The 19,348-nt window shown below is 55.1% G+C and overlaps 2 protein-coding genes across 4 annotated transcripts in view; one reads left to right on the forward strand and one right to left on the reverse strand.

Annotated features, from left to right (window-relative positions):
- Window positions 1-615: 615 nt before the first annotated feature.
- Window positions 616-2,811, forward strand: FIGNL2 (fidgetin like 2). The gene has a single exon (XM_041400334.1). It carries the CDS (start codon window positions 619-621, stop codon window positions 2,809-2,811), a length of 2,193 nt encoding a protein of 730 aa, XP_041256268.1. The 5' UTR covers window positions 616-618.
- Window positions 2,812-13,639: 10,828 nt separating this feature from the next.
- Window positions 13,640-19,348, reverse strand: part of SCN8A (sodium voltage-gated channel alpha subunit 8) — a 62,683-nt gene continuing 56,974 nt past the window's right edge. For 2 of the 3 annotated variants that reach the window (XM_041400340.1, XM_041400341.1), the window contains exons 26-27: window positions 18,263-18,533; window positions 15,511-16,777 (exon numbers count right to left, since the gene is read on the reverse strand). In XM_041400340.1, the coding sequence (XP_041256274.1) occupies window positions 15,630-16,777; window positions 18,263-18,533 (1,419 nt within the window). In that variant the 3' untranslated portion in view covers window positions 15,511-15,629. Of the gene's footprint in view, window positions 14,669-15,510; window positions 16,778-18,262; window positions 18,534-19,348 lie in introns of those variants that run through there. The other variant, XM_041400342.1, reaches the window with a different exon arrangement.

Genomic DNA, 19,348 nt, shown 5'->3' on the forward strand with positions numbered 1-19,348 from the left:
AATGTCACTTACTTAAGGCATATTCTTTCTTGCAACTACAGAAACATAAGGTTATGATTTTTCTGCTCAGTGTGTGTGTGTGTGTGTGTTGTGTTTTTATATCAATCCAAGCTTCTCTCAAGGTTGCAAATCAAACCCTTCCATGTGTAAGTTTTTGGATTTCCCATTCTCACACCCTGAGGCTCTGCACATATGGCTGGGGGGGGACACTCCCACCACCCTCGGCAGCCCATGGAGCAAGAGGCAGCTATACCAACCTCAGCAGGAGGTGCCCATGGTCAAGGCAGTTTTAGGGTGGAAGAATTCCTTCACAGAAAGCATTGGTGGGAGTTGGATCGGACATCAGGGATGTGGTGGTGTCCCCATGCCTGGAGGGACAGCTGGACTCAGTGCTCTGCTCTGGGTGATGAAGTGGGGATTGGTCAAAGCTTGGGCTTGATGATCTAGAAGGTCCTTGCTGACCTCGGTGATCCTGTGAATATCCAGAGTTAGCTGGAGCAGGCGTTCCCAGCCCGGGGGTGTGGTGGGGAAAGGACAGGGCAGCACAGCAGGATTTGGGGACAGCTCCTGTTCCACTGCTCTCACCTGTGCTGTCCCGTCCCCACAGGTCTGTCGAAGATGCACTGGTCACCAGAGCATGCCCAGTCCCTGAACCAGTGGCCGGAGCAGCACCTGGACGTCTCCTCCACGACCTCCTCACCGGCCCACAAGTCCGAGCTGTACCCCAGCGCCCGCCAGCGCTTTAACTACGCCTGGGCCAACGACGACATCTCGGCGCTGACGGCCTCCAACCTCCTCAAGAGGTACGCCGAGAAGTACTCGGGGGTGCTGGACGCGCCCTACGAGCGCCCGGCGCTCGGCGCCTACGGGGATGGAGCCTTCGGCGCCATTAACGGGCAGAAGGGGGACGGGGAGCCCTGGCCGGGGGCGCACGGCTCTGATGGCACCTACCCCCTGACCCCCATCCACGATGGCCTGGCTGGTGCCAAGGGCGTGGTGCCACCCGCCGTCCCTGCCGGCAGCGGGGCCATCGGGCTGGGGGGCTCCCCGGTGGTGTCGGCCAACCTCAGCGAGCCCGTGTACCCTGGGAACTCCTGCGGGGCAGCTGCGGCCAGCTCCGGGGCGCTCGGCGCCTCTCAAGAGTATCCCTCAGGCTATGGTGGCACCTACTTGCCCTCCGGCTACTGTGCCCAGCCAGCAGCAACGCTGCCCCCCCCGCACCCTCCTGGCCTCCACAGCTCGGGGCTCCTGCAGCCTCCGCACCCCTCGCCCGCCCTGGTGCCAGGCTACGGCTCCTCGGGCGCCATGTACAACTATGCCAGCGGCAGCTACCCGCCCCAGCCGGGCTACGGGGGCATCCACCCGCCCCACCCCTCTGCCTCCTACCTGCCCTCCGGCATCGCCGCGCCCACCCCCATCCCAGCCCCGCCGCCCTCCGCCCGCCCACCCGGGGTGCCTGGCTACGGCTACCAGGGCTCCGGGCTGGGCGCCCTGGCCGTGCCACCCCTGGGCACCGAGGCGGCGGGCACGCTGAAGAGGAAGGCGTTCGACATCGCTGGGGAGGATGACGGAGAGGGCAGGTACAGGAAATACAGCTACGAGCAGCCAAAGTCCCCCTACGCCCTGTCGGACAACGGCGAGTGCCGGGGCAACGGGTTCAGCAGCAGCGGCGAGTCCCCCCAGCTGGCCTTCAAGGCCGGGAAGCGGCCGACGGGAGCAGGGAGCGCCGACGAGCACGGCGGCAAGTACGGCGGGCAGCAGATGAAGGGGATGGTCTCGCCGTCCTACGGCGCCAGGGACGCTCCTCTGCGGCCAGCGGAGCCCTTCGAGAAGTTCAGCCCCCCCCTCACCAACGGGGAGCGGGCGGCCGAGCCGGGACCCCCCTTCCCGCTGCGGCCGCCCCCCAAAGCGCCGGCGTTCGGCGGCGCCCCGCCGGAGGAGCAGCCCAAGAACATCGACCCGCTGCTCCTGGAGCTGGTCAACACCAAGGTGGTGGAGCGGGGCCCGCCGGTGCAGTGGTCGGACGTGGCCGGGCAGGCGTCGGTGAAGGCGGCCATCGAGGAGGAGCTGCTGTGGCCCATCCTGCGGCCCGGCTCCTACAGCGGCGCCAGCCACCCGCTGCGGACCCTGCTGCTCTTCGGGCCCCGCGGCACGGGGAAGACGCTGCTGAGCCGCTGCATCTCCACCCAGCTGGGCTCCACCCTGCTGAGGCTCAGCGGCACCACGCTGCTGTCCACCTGGAAGGCCGAAGCGGAGAAGATCCTCCAGACCGTGTTCTTCGTGGCCAGCTGCCGGCAGCCCTCCGTGGTGCTCATCACCGAGGCCGAGTCCTTGCTGGCGGCGCGGGCGGGCGAGGACGGCGGCCAGGCCAGCAACCTCAAATCCCAGCTCCTCTCCTACCTGGACAACGTGGCTACCTCATCCGAGCACAACGTGGTGGTCATCGGCACCACGGCGCGGCCCGGCAGCATGGACGAGGCGTCGCACCGGCGCTTCGGCACGCGGCTCTACGTGGCGCCGCCGGACGGCGAGGCGCGGCGCCGCATCCTGCGCCAGGCCCTGGCCCGGCAGAGCTGCTGCCTGAGCGAGCGGGAGCTGGCGGCCCTGGCGCAACGCACCGAGAGCTTCTCCGGCGCCGAGCTGCTGCGGCTCTGCCAGCACGCCGGGGCCACCGCGCGCCGCGCGCCGCCGGGACCCCCCGCCTCCTACCAGGACCTGGAGAAGGCGTTCTGCAAGGTGTGCCCTGCCACGTCCCAGAAGGAGCTGGACTTGTTCCTGGAGTGGGATAAGATGTACGGCACCAGGCACTGACGGGGGTCGGACCCCGAGGCCGTGGGGACAAACGCCGAGGCCACAGGGATGAACCTCAGGGCTGCAGGGAGGGACCCCAAGGCCTCAGGGACAGACCCCGAGGCCGGAGGGACGGACGCCAAGACCACAGGGACAGACCCCGAGGCCGGAGGGACGGACGCCAAGACCACAGGGACAGACCCCGAGGCCGCGGGAACAGATTTGGGACACGGATTGGGGTCTGTGGGGTGGATCCCTCCTAGCAGCACCGCATTCCTCACCTCTCCTCTCCTCTTTGGGACTCATCCGGGGATTTCCCCTGCTGTGCCTCTCGGGGAGCCTCGCCCACCACTCAGGATAAGCTATTTATTATTTTCCCAGCCCTCAGTGCCCGCAGCGGCGGTGCCAGCGGGGCTGGAGGTGCCCTGGGAGTTCCTGGCACCGGGATCCGCTCCAACGCCGCGTTCAGGAGCTCCCCCATCCGCCCCAAAAGCTTTATTGTCTTTTTTTTTTTTTTAATTGATTTTATTATTCCTAACAGAAATACCTCGGGTGTCCTTGGAGCCCCTTCTCACCTTGATCAGGGAAAGGGGGAGCTGGGGGAGAAGCCCAAAACCAGGGAGTTTCACCCCAAAACAACCAGGTTGCACCCCAAACCAGGGGGTTACACCCCAAACCAGGGGTTACACCCCAAAACCAGGGGGTTTTGGAGTAAAATGCTGTAGATTGTTGAATATCCTAGACTTGGGTTTTTATTTTTGTAAGGTCCGTAGTATTTTTTGTTTGTTTGTTTTCTTTTTTAACTACTCAGGAAAAGAATTACCTCAGAAAAACTAAAGAATGTTTTTTTTTAAAAAAACACTTTTTATCTTCTCAGAAAAGGAAAAAGGAGATTTTTTTAAGAGTTTTCTGACCTGGGACAAAGCTGCCTCCTGCATTTGCTTCCAAAGGGGGTGAAGAAAGGAAGAAATAAAAGGAAAAAAATAAACTTGAAGCTGTTACAAAGATGAAATTTGAATGTATTTCAGGTGCTTTCCAATATATTATGCCATAATTTTATTTGAAATTTTGTTTTTTAACATCGTTTATCGTAGATTTTGGTGGAGTAACGTGTCTTCAATGGAAAGTTTAGTGCTGTAGGTCGGGAGCTGTCTCTGGCACCACTTTTTGGAGCAAATTGGGCAAATCCCCCCCTTCCCCTCGCCCCCCAAAAAAAGCCCAGCAGGGCTGAGCGAGGGGCTTTGCACAGAGCATGAACCCCCAGCCCACCCACTGGCCCCTCTTTGCGTCACGCTGGGGGTTTTCCCCATTTGAAAAAAAGTTGATTTTTATTATTTTTAGTGCTCTAAAGGCCTCCCCCTTGGAGCAGCCCCCCCAAACCTCAGGGTCTGCGCATGCAGAGAGAACAGATCCCTCACAGGGGCTCCCCCAGAGGTGTCTGCTGGCTTTTTCCCCAATTTTTCCTGGTTTTTCCCTAATTTTTCCAGTTTCTCATTGCATCCAGGGCATTACGCTTTGCCTCCCACCTCCAAAAAGTCGTGCTGGGTTCCTGAAGACTTATTGTTATTATTATTATTATTATTATTATCCTATTTGTACACTCTCTGTAACCATTTCTACCTCATTTTGCAACATATTGTACATGAAAGTATTTAATTCATGTCTTATTGATGTCTGAGACAGACAAGCTCTAGGGCTGGGATGGTCTACCTCAAGAAATGCAAACCAGGGGGTTTTGGAGTAAAATGCTGTAGATTGTTGAATATCCTAGACTTGGGTTTTTATTTTTGTAAGGTCCGTAGTATTTTTTGTTTGTTTGTTTTCTTTTTTAACTACTCAGGAAAAGAATTACCTCAGAAAAACTAAAGAATGTTTTTTTTTAAAAAAACACTTTTTATCTTCTCAGAAAAGGAAAAAGGAGATTTTTTTAAGAGTTTTCTGACCTGGGACAAAGCTGCCTCCTGCATTTGCTTCCAAAGGGGGTGAAGAAAGGAAGAAATAAAAGGAAAAAAATAAACTTGAAGCTGTTACAAAGATGAAATTTGAATGTATTTCAGGTGCTTTCCAATATATTATGCCATAATTTTATTTGAAATTTTGTTTTTTAACATCGTTTATCGTAGATTTTGGTGGAGTAACGTGTCTTCAATGGAAAGTTTAGTGCTGTAGGTCGGGAGCTGTCTCTGGCACCACTTTTTGGAGCAAATTGGGCAAATCCCCCCCTTCCCCTCGCCCCCCAAAAAAAGCCCAGCAGGGCTGAGCGAGGGGCTTTGCACAGAGCATGAACCCCCAGCCCACCCACTGGCCCCTCTTTGCGTCACGCTGGGGGTTTTCCCCATTTGAAAAAAAGTTGATTTTTATTATTTTTAGTGCTCTAAAGGCCTCCCCCTTGGAGCAGCCCCCCCAAACCTCAGGGTCTGCGCATGCAGAGAGAACAGATCCCTCACAGGGGCTCCCCCAGAGGTGTCTGCTGGCTTTTTCCCCAATTTTTCCTGGTTTTTCCCTAATTTTTCCAGTTTCTCATTGCATCCAGGGCATTACGCTTTGCCTCCCACCTCCAAAAAGTCGTGCTGGGTTCCTGAAGACTTATTGTTATTATTATTATTATTATTATTATCCTATTTGTACACTCTCTGTAACCATTTCTACCTCATTTTGCAACATATTGTACATGAAAGTATTTAATTCATGTCTTATTGATGTCTGAGACAGACAAGCTCTAGGGCTGGGATGGTCTACCTCAAGAAATGCTGTATTTTAAAATGAAAAAAAAAAGAAAAAAAAAAAGAAAAAAAAAAAGAAAAAAAAAAAGAAAAAAAAAAAGAAAAAAAAAAAGAAAAAAAAAAAGAAAAAAAAAAAGAAAAAAAAGTATTACACAGTATTAAAGAGATTACCTGAACAACTCCTGTCCTTGGGGGGCTCCTGGGGGGGCGTCCAGCCGGTTTTTTGGGACCTGGGGGTGCTGGTGACAGCTGACTGAACGTGAGCCAGCAGTGTGCCCTGGTGGCCAAGAAGGCCAATGGCATCCTGGCCTGGATCAGGAAATAGTGTAGCCAGCAGGAGCTGGAGGTCATTGTTCTCCTGTACTCGGCACTGTTGAGGCCACACCTTGAGTGCTGTGTCCAGTTCTGGCCCCTCAATTTGGGAAAGACCTTGAGACGCTTGAGCGCATCCAGAGGAGGCAACGAGGCTGGTGAGGGGCTGGGAACACAAACCCTGTGAGGAACGGCTGAGGGAGCTGGNNNNGGAAGGGTGGGAATAGCAGGGGAGGGTGGGCAGGGGTCCAGGGGGGCAGTTGGGGACCCCCGGGCTGGGAGGGGACACCGGGACATCCCTGGGGGCAGGGAGTGTCCAGAACAATCCGGGGGGGTTTTGGGACCCCCGAGGGGAGTACAGGGTGTGAACGGAGGGGTCCAAGGCAGGAAAACGGGAGGAAGGCTCCTCCCTCCTCATCCTCATCCTCTTCACCCTGCAGCGAAGGGCGGCTGGGGGCTCCTCGCTGCTTCCAGCAGCCCCAGCCCGGGGGTGCAGGGGAGATCCGGGGGAAAATCGCAGTTTGGTGTCAGGGAAACCCAGGGAAACCCACCAGGGAGATCCAGGGAGATTCTGGGAGATCCAGGGAAACACAGGGAGATCCAGGGAAACCCAGGGAGATCCAGGGAAATCCTGGGAGATCCAGGGGAGATCCAGGGAAACCCAGGGAAACACAGGGAGATCCAAGGAAATCCAGGGAGATCCAGGGAAACCCAGTGAGATCCAGGGGAGATCCAGGGAACCCCAGGGAGATCCAGGGAAATCCTGGGAGATCCAGGGGAGATCCAGGGAAACCCAGGGAGATCCAGGAAAACCCAGGGAGATACAGGGAAATCCAGGGAGATCCAGGGAAATCCTGGAAGATCCAGGGAGATCCAGGGAAACACAGGGAAATCCAGGGAGATCCAGGGAGATCCAGGGAAATCCAGGGAGATCTGGGAGACCCAGGGAGATCCAGGGCGATCACAGTTTGCCATCAGGGAGTCCCCGGGCATTCCCGCTGGAAGGACGGGGCTGGTGCCACCCCAGGGCTGCTCGCGGCTCCTCAGCCCGGCCCCGAGCGTGCTCAGCCGCGCTCTGCTCGGTCCCTCTGGGGTGGCACAGGGGCAGGGAGGTCCCGGGGGGTTGGGGTGCTGCCTGCCCGCTCCTCTGGGGGGTGGGAGGAAGGCGGGGTGGCGGAGGTGTCGCAAGGAGCGGAACCGTGCCCATCCCGCTGCTCCAGAGGCGCTGGCAGGGACGGGGGGACAGCAGATCCAGAGCCTGGCCAGCCCCAGCTCCGTTCAGTGCCACGGATGAAGGGCAGGACACTCCAAGGCGAGGAGGATTTGGGACAGATGGACAAATGTCACTGCCAGCAGCGGAGGTGCCACCTCGGAGCCCCTCCTGGGCAGCGTCACAGCGCTTTGGTTGGTCCCTGCTGGGGATTAGGGACACGTTTGGTCCCTACAGCCCCAAAATTGGTGCCCAGTTTGGGAACTGGGGAATGCCAGGAGGGCTGCCAGGCTGGAGGGGCGGGTGCCACACCGTGGGTGTGACACAGGACAAGCGACCCAGGACAGGGAACACGGCCTGGAGCTGCTCTGTGAGGTCAGGGTGGGGGGTTCCACGTTCCTGGGACACCCCGATGCCCAGGGCAATCTAGGCTGGCACCCAAACGATGCTGGCACGGCTGGGCCTCGTCCTGCTCCTGCTGGCCCTGCGTGGCCGCACCGACGACACGGTGGCCGCCACCGTGGGTCGCCACAGCATGGGCCGCATCGCCGAGCTGCTGGCCGGCTCCGAGTGCCACCAGCTGCAGGCAGAGCTGAACAGCCCCGAGGAGGAGCCGGACAGCCCGGAGCTGGAGGAGCCGGGGGGTCTCTCCGAGGAGGAGAAGCCCACCCGCCGCCGCCGCAGCGCCCGGGGATGCTCGGAAGTGCTGCGGCGCTGGCTGGTGACGGCGGGAGAAGTGACAACGTGGGACCGCCTGGTCCGTGCCCTGCACCACATCGGCCGCTCGGACATCGCCCGCGAGCTGGGCAAAAACCTGAACCAAGACCGGAGCCTGGAGCTGCGCAGGAATGTGGAGGGATACAGGCGGAGCGTGCAGCATCTCAGCTCCGTGCAGCTGCAGCCCGCGGGGCAGCGCGGCCGGAGGGCTCCCCTGGCCGGGGATCTGCTCTTCCAGCGCCGCCGGCCCCCCCAGTACAGCCGAGACCTCCTGGGCTGGGTCCGTCCCGTGGTGCTGGGCGTGCTGGGAGCCTTCCTCAGCTCCGTGCTCCTCACGGGGACCGCGATGTATTTCTGCCACTGGAAGAGGCTCCTGGGCGCCTGATGCTGGCGCGGCACCGACCGCGGCAGCTCCCGGGAGGTGCCGAAGGGAAAACGAGACCCAGTAAAGCCTCGAGGGGGGAATTGGCATCCCGACGTGGGCTTTGTGTGTTCTCCTGGGCACGGAGGGGCACCCTGGGCTCGTCCAAGGCGAGGTGACCACCAGCACCCCCAGCTGCTGGGCTGGAGGTGTCCCTGTCTGTCCCTGGGTGCCAGGGCTCCCTGTGGCAGGGCTGGAGCTGGGCAAAGCTCCTTCGGCAGTGTCCTGGCTGGGACAGGAGCTGCCCGGGCTCCTGAGTGCTTGCAGGAGCCAAAAATCCATTATTCCAGGTGAAAAAGGAGCACGGTGCCAGCAGCGGAATTCTCACCAGGCTGAGCCATGCCTGGGGTTAATTGATCACGAGAGAGGTTAATTGTGACACCCACGACCTGACCAAGGGCTGTGGCAGAGGTGTTTTGCGCTGCTTGGGGACGTTTGGGATAACAGCTCTCCTGAGCCAAAGGCTTGGGGGGGCTCTGGGTTTGTCCCTTTCTCTGGGTTTAGGTTTTTCTCTGTTTTTGGCTGTGTCACAGCACAGCACAGAGCCCGAGGAGCTTCCAAGGATGGAAGGAGAGGAGGATGGTGTTGGATTTCTGTGCATATTCTGTGTTAAATACTTTAAAAGTTCAATTGAGGCAGGCTACTGTGGATGTGGTCAGAGCCAACAGGGCAAGTGGAACCCTTAAAATTACCCAACCTTTCTCCCAACCCATTAAAATTAAAACTGGGAAAACTCGGGGTGACCACCAGCTCCTGTGTGAAGCAGGGGGTGTTGGAGGGAGTGCTCCCCACAACCACAGGGCTGCTCCAGTTTGCAAATTGCCCTGCAGCAGCCTGGAGCTGCAGGGATGGGGCAATGCAAGGGTGGTCGTGGCAGGATGTGTCTCCCAAAGCTGCACTCCCCAAAGCAGGAGCCAGAGCACGCCGGGGTGGGGTTGGGATGAGCTCTGTGCTGTGCCCGGGGTGCTTTCAAAGCTGTGACTCCTCCAAATAATTCCTCTCACCCCCACCCAAATAATCCCTGGGTTCTCACTCAGGGCAGGGGCTGGGGTTGGACCCCCACATTTCAGAGCAGCCCCGCTTTACAAAGCCACCCCTGGAGTCCTGCCCTGCCCCAGGAGCTGTCTGAGCCGAGGATTTTGGGGAGCGAGGGGAACAGAATGAGAGGGCAGGCAGGAGAAATTGTTAAAACAAGATGGACATACCTCTTTATTGCAAATTCCAAAGTAAAAAGATGTACAGTACAAAGGAACTCAAAAGTTCAGCCATGGAACTCCCAGCCCGTCCCTCCATCGCCTTCCTCCACCCTCCCCCAGCTGCCTCCTCCTCCTCTCCCCAGGTAAAACAGAACAGAGAGGAAAACCAGGGCTGGGAGGGGAGCAGGGGGCCACCACCAGCGGCCTGAGCGGGGCTCGGAGGGGAGAAGCGGCCCTGCCCCACGGCTGCACGGCGGGCAGGGGCTGTGGGACTGTCACAGCAGCATTTTGGTCACCCCTGAGTGCCCCACGGTGCCTGCCCACAGCTCCGGGACCCTCGGTCACTCATGGGGCCTCACAACACCCCTGTGAGGTAGGGAACGAGCCACGGCAGTCACGGGTGGGGAGAGCTGGGAATCCTCCATCCCTGCGCCCGGTTAAACCAGCGGTGCCGGCGTGCGCGACACGGGGGGAGCGCAGGGAGGCACAACCACGCTCTGGCTTTGCTTGGACCGGCCTCAACCGAGCAGCAAAAAACTCACACCTGCCAAATAAACTGGACCAAAACTCCTAATCATGGCTCCTACGAGAAATAATCCCAAAAGTCAAAAATCGAAAGCAATTCCAAGGTGGTGCCTCGGGCATTCAGCTCCAGGTTAAATCTGCCTTTGGGGAGGGTCGTGCCCAGCTCAGCCCTTCTGGGCAGGAGGGGGAGGGGGTGCTGGGGGGCAGGTGAGGGTCACCTGTGGGCAGCCCCAGCCCCAGGTCAGGGCCCTTTAGCACCACGGAGCAGCAGGAGTCCCCAGCTGAGCCAGCCCTGTCACTGCAGGGGGGTTGGTGGGAGGAAGGGAAGCCCAGGGCAGGGGTGGGAGCACTGGGAGCACTGGGAAAACTGGGAGAACTGGGAGAGGAACTGGGGGGAACTGGAAGGGACTGGGAGCACTGGGAGCACTGGGGGGCAGCAGGAGCCCCCAGAGCAGCCCTGCAGAGCTGCTGCCCCACAACCCCCTGGGGAGGAGGAGACTGGGGGGGGGCTTTGGGGCCTTTCTTGGGTCTTTTTAGGGGAAGAGGTGGGGGCTGCAGGTGAGGGGTTACAGGTGAGGGGTTACAGGTGAGGGGTTACAGGATACAGGGTTGCAGGTGAGGGGTTACAGGATGAGAGGTTCAGGTGAGCAGTTCCAGGTGAGCCATCACAGAACAACATCCTCTCCTGCCAGAGCAGATCCAGCACGGAGCATCCTCACCTGCCTGGGGTCCTCACCTGCCTGGGACCCCCATCCTCACCTGCCTGGGGTCCCCATCCTCACCTGCCTGGGACCTCCATCCTCACCTGCCTGGGACCTCCATCCTCACCTGCCTGGGGTCCCCATCCTCACCTGCCTGGGACCTCCATCCTCACCTGCCTGGGACCCTCACGCTCACCTGCCTGGGACCCTCACCTGCCTGGGACCTCCATCCTCACCTGCCTGGGACCCTCACCCTCACCTGCCTCAGAGGGAGCCCCGAGCAGGCACAGCCCCCACAGCCCCAGCAGGGCTGAGCCATCACCTGACACCTTTAACACCAAAAACCTTCCAACAGCTCCTCCTGCACCTCACTGCTCCCCAAAACCACCCTAAAAACGCCTTGGGGGGAGCCCAGAGGGGCAGGAAAAGGGGAAGAGGAGGAGTGAGAATAACTGGGACACCAAGACAACCTTCCCTTGTACAGTGAAAAGGGAATTTATTTCATTTATTTGAGTTTATTTCATTTTCTTTTGGCTTATAGGAATTGTTAATCATGTTGGGTAAGACCGGTATGAGCCACCATGCAATTTCTAATACACTAATCTTCACTATTGAGCTTTTACAGCTTGAACAGCTTGTTGGTTTGGTGTTTTTTTTTTTTTTTTAAATTTTATTTCATTTCTGCAGCAGAATAATCATTCAGACTCAGGTGTGGCCTCTAGGGAACACCATGGGGTTACCTGATTTATTTATTTTTTTTTTTTTCCAACATTGGCTTCTATATTTTCAGAAAAGGTGAAGAGGAAAGTGAATAAAGCAGCTCGGACTGGCATTTCATTAACGCCCTCCCCTCCACACTTTTGGAGTCACAAATTAACCCAAAAGGGAGGATTTTAGAGGTGGGGGAGGGAAGGGAACTCCTTGCTGTGGTCGTGAGTTTTGGCTACACCTTCCTAACCACACCACCCCCCTTAATTTGCTCCCACAGCCCTGAATCCAGAAGGGGAATTCTGTGAAAAACACAATCTGGAGATTTGGGGGAGACAAATCCCTGAGGCTCTTTGCCCAAAATCTCCTCCAATCTCAGCTTCACCCAGTGCAGACCCAACTCAAACTCCTCTGCCCCGGGGAGGAAACCAAAGGACAAAACCACCCCCAAACACCCCAAACCCCTTTTTTTTTTTGGAGCAGAACCAACTCCAGCCAACAGGAAGCTGAAAAACCTCCTCCCTCCCCTTCCTCTTGCGTCTCACACTGACAAACACTAAAAAAAAATAATATATATCCAGAGTTTGGAGGGACTTTTTTATTTTAAAGTCATTGAGCAGCTTCATGAGTTGCCAGCACAAACGCCAACGCACCGAGTGTCACCTACAAGACTCAGCCCAGCCTAGGAACAATTGTGAAATTCAGCCAAATCTTGCATAGAAGTGGTCGACTTATTGCACATTGGAACCCAAAAATAGACATTTTTGCTGCTGCAAATACCACTTGCAATAAAGCTTTTGTTAAAATCTATTTTGAGGGGGTTAGGTTTTTGTTTGGGATTTTTTTGTTGTGGGGTTTTGTGTTTTTTTATCTTTGGGGGACATTTCCTGGCTATCTAAAATCTAAGGACAACAGAAAAATCTTAAAAAAATAAAAATAACCATGGACAATGGCATAAGCCAGAAGCCATTCTATAATTTTTTGTAGTTCTTTGTATTTACAAAAAGGCATGCCAATAAAATAAAATGATATATTACAGTATTTATAATATTCTCTTAAAAAGTTCAACCACACTTTTCAGCTATTTTTTTTCCTTTTTTTTCCTTTTTTTTTTTTTCTTTTTTTGTGCTGTTTACAACGTAGCCTGTACATATGTATGTAGATTTTTTTTGTTGTTGTTGTTCTTTGTTATTGTTTTTATTATTACACATCCCATCCTGGGTCCCTGCTGGGGGGCAGAGCTGCTCCCGTGCCGTGGCCGCCCCGAGGATGCCAAGGTGGCACAGATGGCTGCTGGATGGCTTCCTGCTTGGGTTTGGTTCATTTTAGGCGATTCCTGGCGTTTTCTGGGTTTATGGGATTACGCAAACCGAGATTCATCCTCCCATCAATTGGGATTTGTTTTTTTTTTTTTCCTCCCCTGCTCTGGGTACCCTTGGTTTGGATGTCACCCCTGCAGCGACCCTTGGCTTCCCACCCTGAAGGGACCCCCCAAGCTGAGCGGGGCGGGCTGGGGACACCCCAAAGGGTGGGGAGAGGGAGAGCAGCGGGACGTGGCTCCTGGAGCTCCTGCTGCTGCAGTGAGAGCAGCCCCGGGCTGGGGGGGAATGGGCTGAGCCCCCAAAACCCCTCCTGGCCACAGCCCAGCACCCCGGGGGCCAGCTCTGCACCCCCCAGAGCAGGAGCCACCACGAGGGCCACGGCACGGCCCAGGGTGGTTCCTGACCCCAAAAGTGAGTCAAGTCCAGACCCCAAAGGTGGGTCCTGACCCCAAGGGTGGGTCCTGACCCCAAAGGTGAGTCAAGTCCTGACCCCAAAGGTGGGTCCTGACCCCAAGGGTGGGCCCTAACCCCACAGGTGAGTCAGGTCCTGACCCCAGGGTGGGTCCTGACCCCAAAGGTGAGCCCTGACCCCACAGGTGAGTCAGGTCCTGACCCCAGGGTGGGTCCTGACCCCAAAGGTGAGCCCTGACCCCACAGGTGAGTCAGGTCCTGACCCCAGGGTGGGTCCTGACCCCAAAGGTGAGCCCTGACCCCACAGGTGAGTCAGGTCCTGACCCCAGGGTGGGTCCTGACCCCAAAGGTGAGTCCTGACCCCAGGGTGGGTCCTGCCCCCAAAGGTGGGTCCTGACCCCAAAGGTGAGCCCTAACCCCACAAGTGAGTCAGCGCCTGGGCCCAGGGTGGGTCCTGACCCCAAAAGTGAGTCAAGTCCAGACCCCAAAGGTGGGTCCTGACCCCAAGGGTGGGTCCTGACCCCAAAGGTGAGTCAAGTCCAGACCCCACAGGTGGGTCCTGACCCCAAGGGTGGGTCCTGACCCCAGGGTGGGTCCTGACCCCAAAGGTGAGTCAAGTCCTGACCCCAAAGGTGGGTCCTGACCCCAAAGGTGAGTCCTGACCCCAGGGTGGGTCCTGACCCCAAAGGTGAGCCCTGACCCCACAGGTGAGTCAGGTCCTGACCCCAGGGTGGGTCCTGACCCCAAAGGTGAGTCCTGACCCCAGGGTGGGTCCTGACCCCAAAGGTGGGTCCTGACCCCAAAGGTGAGCCCTAACCCCACAGGTGAGTCAGGTCCTGACCCCAGGGTGGGTCCTGACCCCAAAGGTGAGTCAAGTCCTGACCCCAAAGGTGAGCTCCGACCCCAAAGGTGAGCCCTGACCCCAGGGTGGGTCCTGACCCCAAAGGTGACTCCCAACCCCACCCTCCACCCCAGGACTGCTGTGGGCGAGCTCCCCAAATTCCCACCAGCAGAGGTAACGTGCTGCTTTTCCTTTTTCTAACATTTTTTATCTCTACCAAAAGAAGTGTCTGCGCCGCAGGACGGAGGCTGAAGGACAATTAATATTAATGCTAAATATTGCAGGATACAACTGACCTTGCTGGCTGGTTGAAGCCCTAGCTTTTGGATTTACAGTGACATGGATAACAAGCCATTCCCAGATTTATCCTCTCCCTTTTGGTGAGGTCCAGAGCAGCATTTTGGACTTTTGTTCTGTTTCAATGTGCAAAAAAAAAAAACCCATGGCTGTATGGAAAAGAAAGTTGTTCAACAGACACACACAATTCATTCACCTGCTTGTTCTGTTGGGGGTTTTTTTTGGTGGTTTTTAGAGTTACACTGAGGTTTTGCTGGGTTTTTTTTTTTTAAATTCTACTGGCAGGTTTATGGAAGATTCTCTGTGAACTGGGAGTACTGGTGCCGGGCAGGAGCATCACTAAGGTTTCTCTCCAAAATACAGTAGATACTCAGTGGAGTGCCTCAAATTTATGGCTTTACACACCTCTGTGGCCAGGTGAGCGCGTGTCCCCTGCTTGTGGTTCCTCATGCATGGTCCCTGGTCATGCCATCATGCAAAAAATCTGCAAAAATCTGCAAAAATCGTTTCTAGGCGTTAACGAGCACTTTTTGGTTTTTTTTTTTTGGGGGGGGATCAGCCCGAGCTGGCTCCAGGCTGAAGGTACCCGACCACCCCATCTCCCAAACCAAGTAAAGCCCATGTAGAAAGTAGAATGCAAATAATAAATCTCAGATAAACTATGGTGACTCAGTGGGCTTAATGGGTGCTTTGTTTTGTTTTTTCCTTTTTTTTTTTTTTTTTTTTTCCTTTTTTTTTTTTTTTTGTTCTACTTGTTTTAACTCTTTTTTCGATTTTTTTTCCTCTTTTTTAAATTATTTTGCTGCTTAACTAAACGCAAATCTAGTTTTGCATGAACAAACCCACTGACATTGTGACTTCTGGGTTTTCTTCTGAGAATAATCAACAAAATGGGAAAATAAAATCCATTTGGGGCTGCTTTGGAAAACACATGAATCCCAGCAGCGGGTTTTGTCTCTGTGTGTGTTTCTCTGTGTGTGTGTGTGGTTTATTTTGCTTGTTTGTCCTAAGTTGCATTGACTGATGTGGAACATGCAGTATCCACCTGCCCAAACAATAGAAAATCCTTTTTTTTTTTCCTTTTTTTTTGTGTTTAAATGTTTGTTTACAGGGTCCTTTAACAGGTGGTAGGTCACTGCTTTAGATGCAACGCTGTCACACAGTAAGCAGACTATGTTTGGTATAAGATCTTCAGGTAAGTGTCTCCACAGCTCTTCTGTATTGATATATTTCAGGAAGTTTGTAAACAATCTTTTTTTTTTTTTTTTTTTTTTTTTTTTTTTTTTTCTCTTAAAAATTTTTTTTTTTCTTTAATTTATTTTTTTTTTTTTTTTTTTTTTTTTTTTTTTTTTTGTTTCACTTGCAAATATTTTTAATTCGTACAATTCTACTATTTTTTTTTTTTTTTGTTAACTTTTTTCCCTTTCTCTCTGCACGTGTGTGTGTGTGTGTGTCTCAACACTTGGCCACCCTGGCGTCTTTTTGTCTCTTTGCCTTTTCCCTCCTGCCCTCCTCCGCCCGCTGCTGTTTCTCCTTCTCGGGTTTGGTGACGCTGTCGTAGGAGGGCAGGGACGCCGTGGAGGGGGTGCCCTCCTTTTTCTCCCTGTTGGCTCCCCCGTTTTCCAGTTTGGGGGCGGCAGGCCTTCGGCTGGTGAAGCCCCGTCGTGCCAAACGAGCCCTGTACGCCCTCTGGATCACCACCGCCGACACCTCCTCCTGCTTGCGCCGCAGCGTGGTGGTGATGGGCTCGTAAGACACTTTGGAAGGGTTGGAAGCCACAAACCTCTCCTCCATCTGCTGTCTCAGGATATCCAGCTCCCCGCTGTCCCCCAGGACGCGTTTGGTGAAGGCAAACAGGATGTCCAAACAGTGGATCCTGTCCCCACTTACCATAGGCAGGTCCATGGCGATGAGTTCGATGGTGTTTGGCTTCGGGACGCGCAGGGGATGCTCCAGGGCGTCGGCGAAGTCCGCCAGCTTGCTGTACTCGATGAACTGCGTGGCGTCGGGGTCGAACTTCTCCCAGATCTCGTAGAAGGTCTCGAAGTCGTCCTCGCTGAGCGGGTCCGCGCTCTCCTCCGTCGCCACGCTGAAGTTCTCCAGGATGATGGCGATGTACATGTTGACCACGATCAGGAAGGAGATGATGATGTAGCTGACGAAGAAAAATATCCCCACCGAGGGGTTGCCGCAATCCCCCTTGAAGCCGCTGCCCGGGTGCTCCTTGTCCAGGTCGCAGTCTGGGGGCCGGTTGAGGATGGGCAGCAGGAGCCCGTCCCAGCCGGCCGACGTGGTGATCTGGAACAAGCAGATCATGCTGTTGCCAAAGGTCTCGAAGTTGAACATGTCGTCTATGCCCGCCTCGTGCTTGACGTAGGCGAAGTTGGACATGCCGAAGATGGAGAAGATGAACATGACCAGGAAGAGCAGGAGGCCGATGTTGAACAAGGCAGGCAGGGACATCATTAAGGCAAAGAGCAGCGTGCGGATCCCCTTGGCTCCCTTGATCAAGCGCAGGATGCGGCCGATGCGAGCCAGGCGGATGACTCGGAACAGGGTGGGCGACACGAAGTACTTCTCGATGATTTCAGCCAGGAACATCCCTAAAGGAGAGAGGCAACGGCTGTGACAGTGGAGATGCACAGGCTGCTGCTTCCTCTGATGGATGGGGCACACGGAATGCCACGAGTGGATCTGCAGAGGGTGTCTGCCATGAAGGGTCTCACCTTCAGGCAGGTAAATCCTCCTGAGGGGCAGCTCTGATCTCTGCTCCCTGGGAGCAGTGAGGGGACAGCTGGAGCTGGGTCACGGGAGGGATAATCAGGAAAAGATTCTTCTCCCAGAGGGTTTTTGGGCACTGAAAATGCTCCCCAGGGAATGGGCACGGCCCCGAGGCTGCCGGAGCTCCAGGCGCCGCGCCCAGGGATGCCCAGGGTGGGGTTGATGGTGTCTGTGCAGGGCCAGGGGTTGGACTGGGTGATCTCTGTAGGTCCCTTCCAACTCAGGGCATTCCATGATTCTGTGATTCTAGGTCTTAACTCAATGCTCTGGCTCCCAAAATGGAGAGGGGAAGAGGCTGGAAGCCACAGACCCTCCGACGTGGATAGGGAAGAGGTTCAGCTACAGAAGGACTCATCCCTCCTCCTCCAAGTTGCTTTTTGGAGGTGTCTGCCCCCAGTGCCTCACCCTGCCCTGGGAGCCATGGGACTCTGCTCTGAGGGTGCTAAAAGTGGGTGAGATCAACCTGATTTCAAGCAGCAGAAAAAACTGGGGCTGAATTTTAGGCTGCAGGATGCTCTGGTGGTTTCTCAGCGTGCCTTGTGCCCTGCCAAGCTTTACTCCCATTCACTTGTGAGGTTGTGCATATTTTGCAGATTAGATGCTAAAAACCTCAAAACCTGCTGGAGGAAACATGGATTTAACATTCAAACAAACTGCAAACAAGATGGCAAGTCCTCTGCTGTGGCAAGGAGCCCTGCAAGGCAATTTTCAGGGGTTACAGAGCATTAAAATATTCTGATGATTAAAATATTCTGAAACTTCAGTTTTTACAGACAGAGCAATTGTCAAGTGGTTTACCCCACACAACTGGAATGTCAGAACAGAGGGAAGGGGCATCAGTCAGGACTTCATAAATAAATTCAGATAAATTCTGCCACGGTGTCTCCCCAAGGCTCAAAGAGAACCCTGAAGTCCTGCTACCTACATATCCCTTTCAAAGACATGTTCTACCCTAAAAATGCCAAAACAGCCTGGCACTCAAACACCTCTAGGTGTGAAAGAGGCTTTACAGAGACTCCTGTGAGCCAGAGAGAAGTTTGATAAGAGGGTCCACGTTTACCCCGAAAGAATTTCCTACCAAGGTCGTCGACATAGAAACCAAGAAAAGGATAAATAAGAGAAATTCCAATGAGCACTTTCTTTGTCTCTCATGACCAATGAGTAAAGTGTAAACTAAGAGTGTTGTAAGAGTGTATAAAAAGCATGCATGCTAAAACAAAAACGGGTTTGAAGCCTTCTGAAATTGCACTGTGCTGCTTTGTATCGCCTCTGCATCAAGCACGAGCTCCGAGCGGTGTCCCACTTACCCACGATGGACAGAATCACAACCACGAAGTCAAAGATGTTCCACCCGATGGTGAAATAGTAGTGCCTCAAGGCAAACATCTTCAGCACGCACTCACAGGTGAAAAAGATGACAAACACAAAGTTGATCCAGTAGAGGATGTCCTCCATCTGCTTGCTCTGAGTGTCTGTCTCCACCATCATGGTCACCATGTTGAGGCAGATGAGCATCATGATGACGATGTCGAAGGCTTGCTGCGTGACGAAGTCGAAGACGGCTCCTTGGATGCGGTTCTGTGCAGCAGGAGAGGCAGGGAACCCGGCGTGAGCAACAGCCAAGCAACGGTTCGGGTTGGAAATGTCCTTCAGACGACCCCATCCCACCCCCTGCCCTGCCCCAGGATGCTCCCAGGGGCACCCACAGCTTCTCTGGACAACCCATGCCAAGCTTCACCACCCTCACAGGGAGGAATTTCCTCCTGATTTACCATCAGTCAACAAATCATTTCACCACTGGTGCAAAGAGGGATAAGGACCTGGTTTTGTCAGTTCTGAACAAAGCTTTCAAGGCAGACCCTGTCCACGAGGCAGACTGCTGAGGACAAAAGCAGGAAAATGCCATGATTTATACCCCAACATGCCACTCCACCCCTCCTAGCAGCACATCTTGCTCTCTGCTGAGCTTCTGCAGTCACAGCTGGGGAAAGCAGCCAGATGCTGGCACCTGCAGGAGAACCCAACACCTCTGGAGTCCTGGCACCACCACAGCCCCAGGAGCAGGATGCTTTACCCACACAGCCCCTAAGGGACTCAACCCAGCCCCCTTTTTGGCTTTCTGAGGGATCCAAAGCCTTTCAGGAACCGGGGGAATGAGCTCAGCTCTCCATCAGCAAAGCCCCCAAGGCCGGGTGATTGCCAAAGGTTCTCCTGGGAGTGCCAGGAGGCTCCTGCTCCACATCTAAGGCCTCTCACCCAGGTGAAGTTTTGGGATTATTTTCCTGATTCAGGTGATGAACTGATTAACACCAAGCCCAGGACAAGTGTTTTAACCTTTGCAGGTGACACCTGAGCTACAGTGACAAGACCAGGGTGGTGAGGGTCCAACATGA

This window comes from Onychostruthus taczanowskii, unplaced genomic scaffold (genome assembly GCF_017590055.1).
Source record: "Onychostruthus taczanowskii isolate IOZ18803 unplaced genomic scaffold, ASM1759005v1 scaffold178, whole genome shotgun sequence".
NCBI lineage: Eukaryota > Metazoa > Chordata > Aves > Passeriformes > Passeridae > Onychostruthus > Onychostruthus taczanowskii.

Excerpts from the sequence above, each read along its gene's own strand:
- FIGNL2 (XM_041400334.1), top strand. The coding sequence starts at position 619 with ATGCACTGGTCACCAGAGCATGCCCAGTCCCTGAACCAGTGGCCGGAG.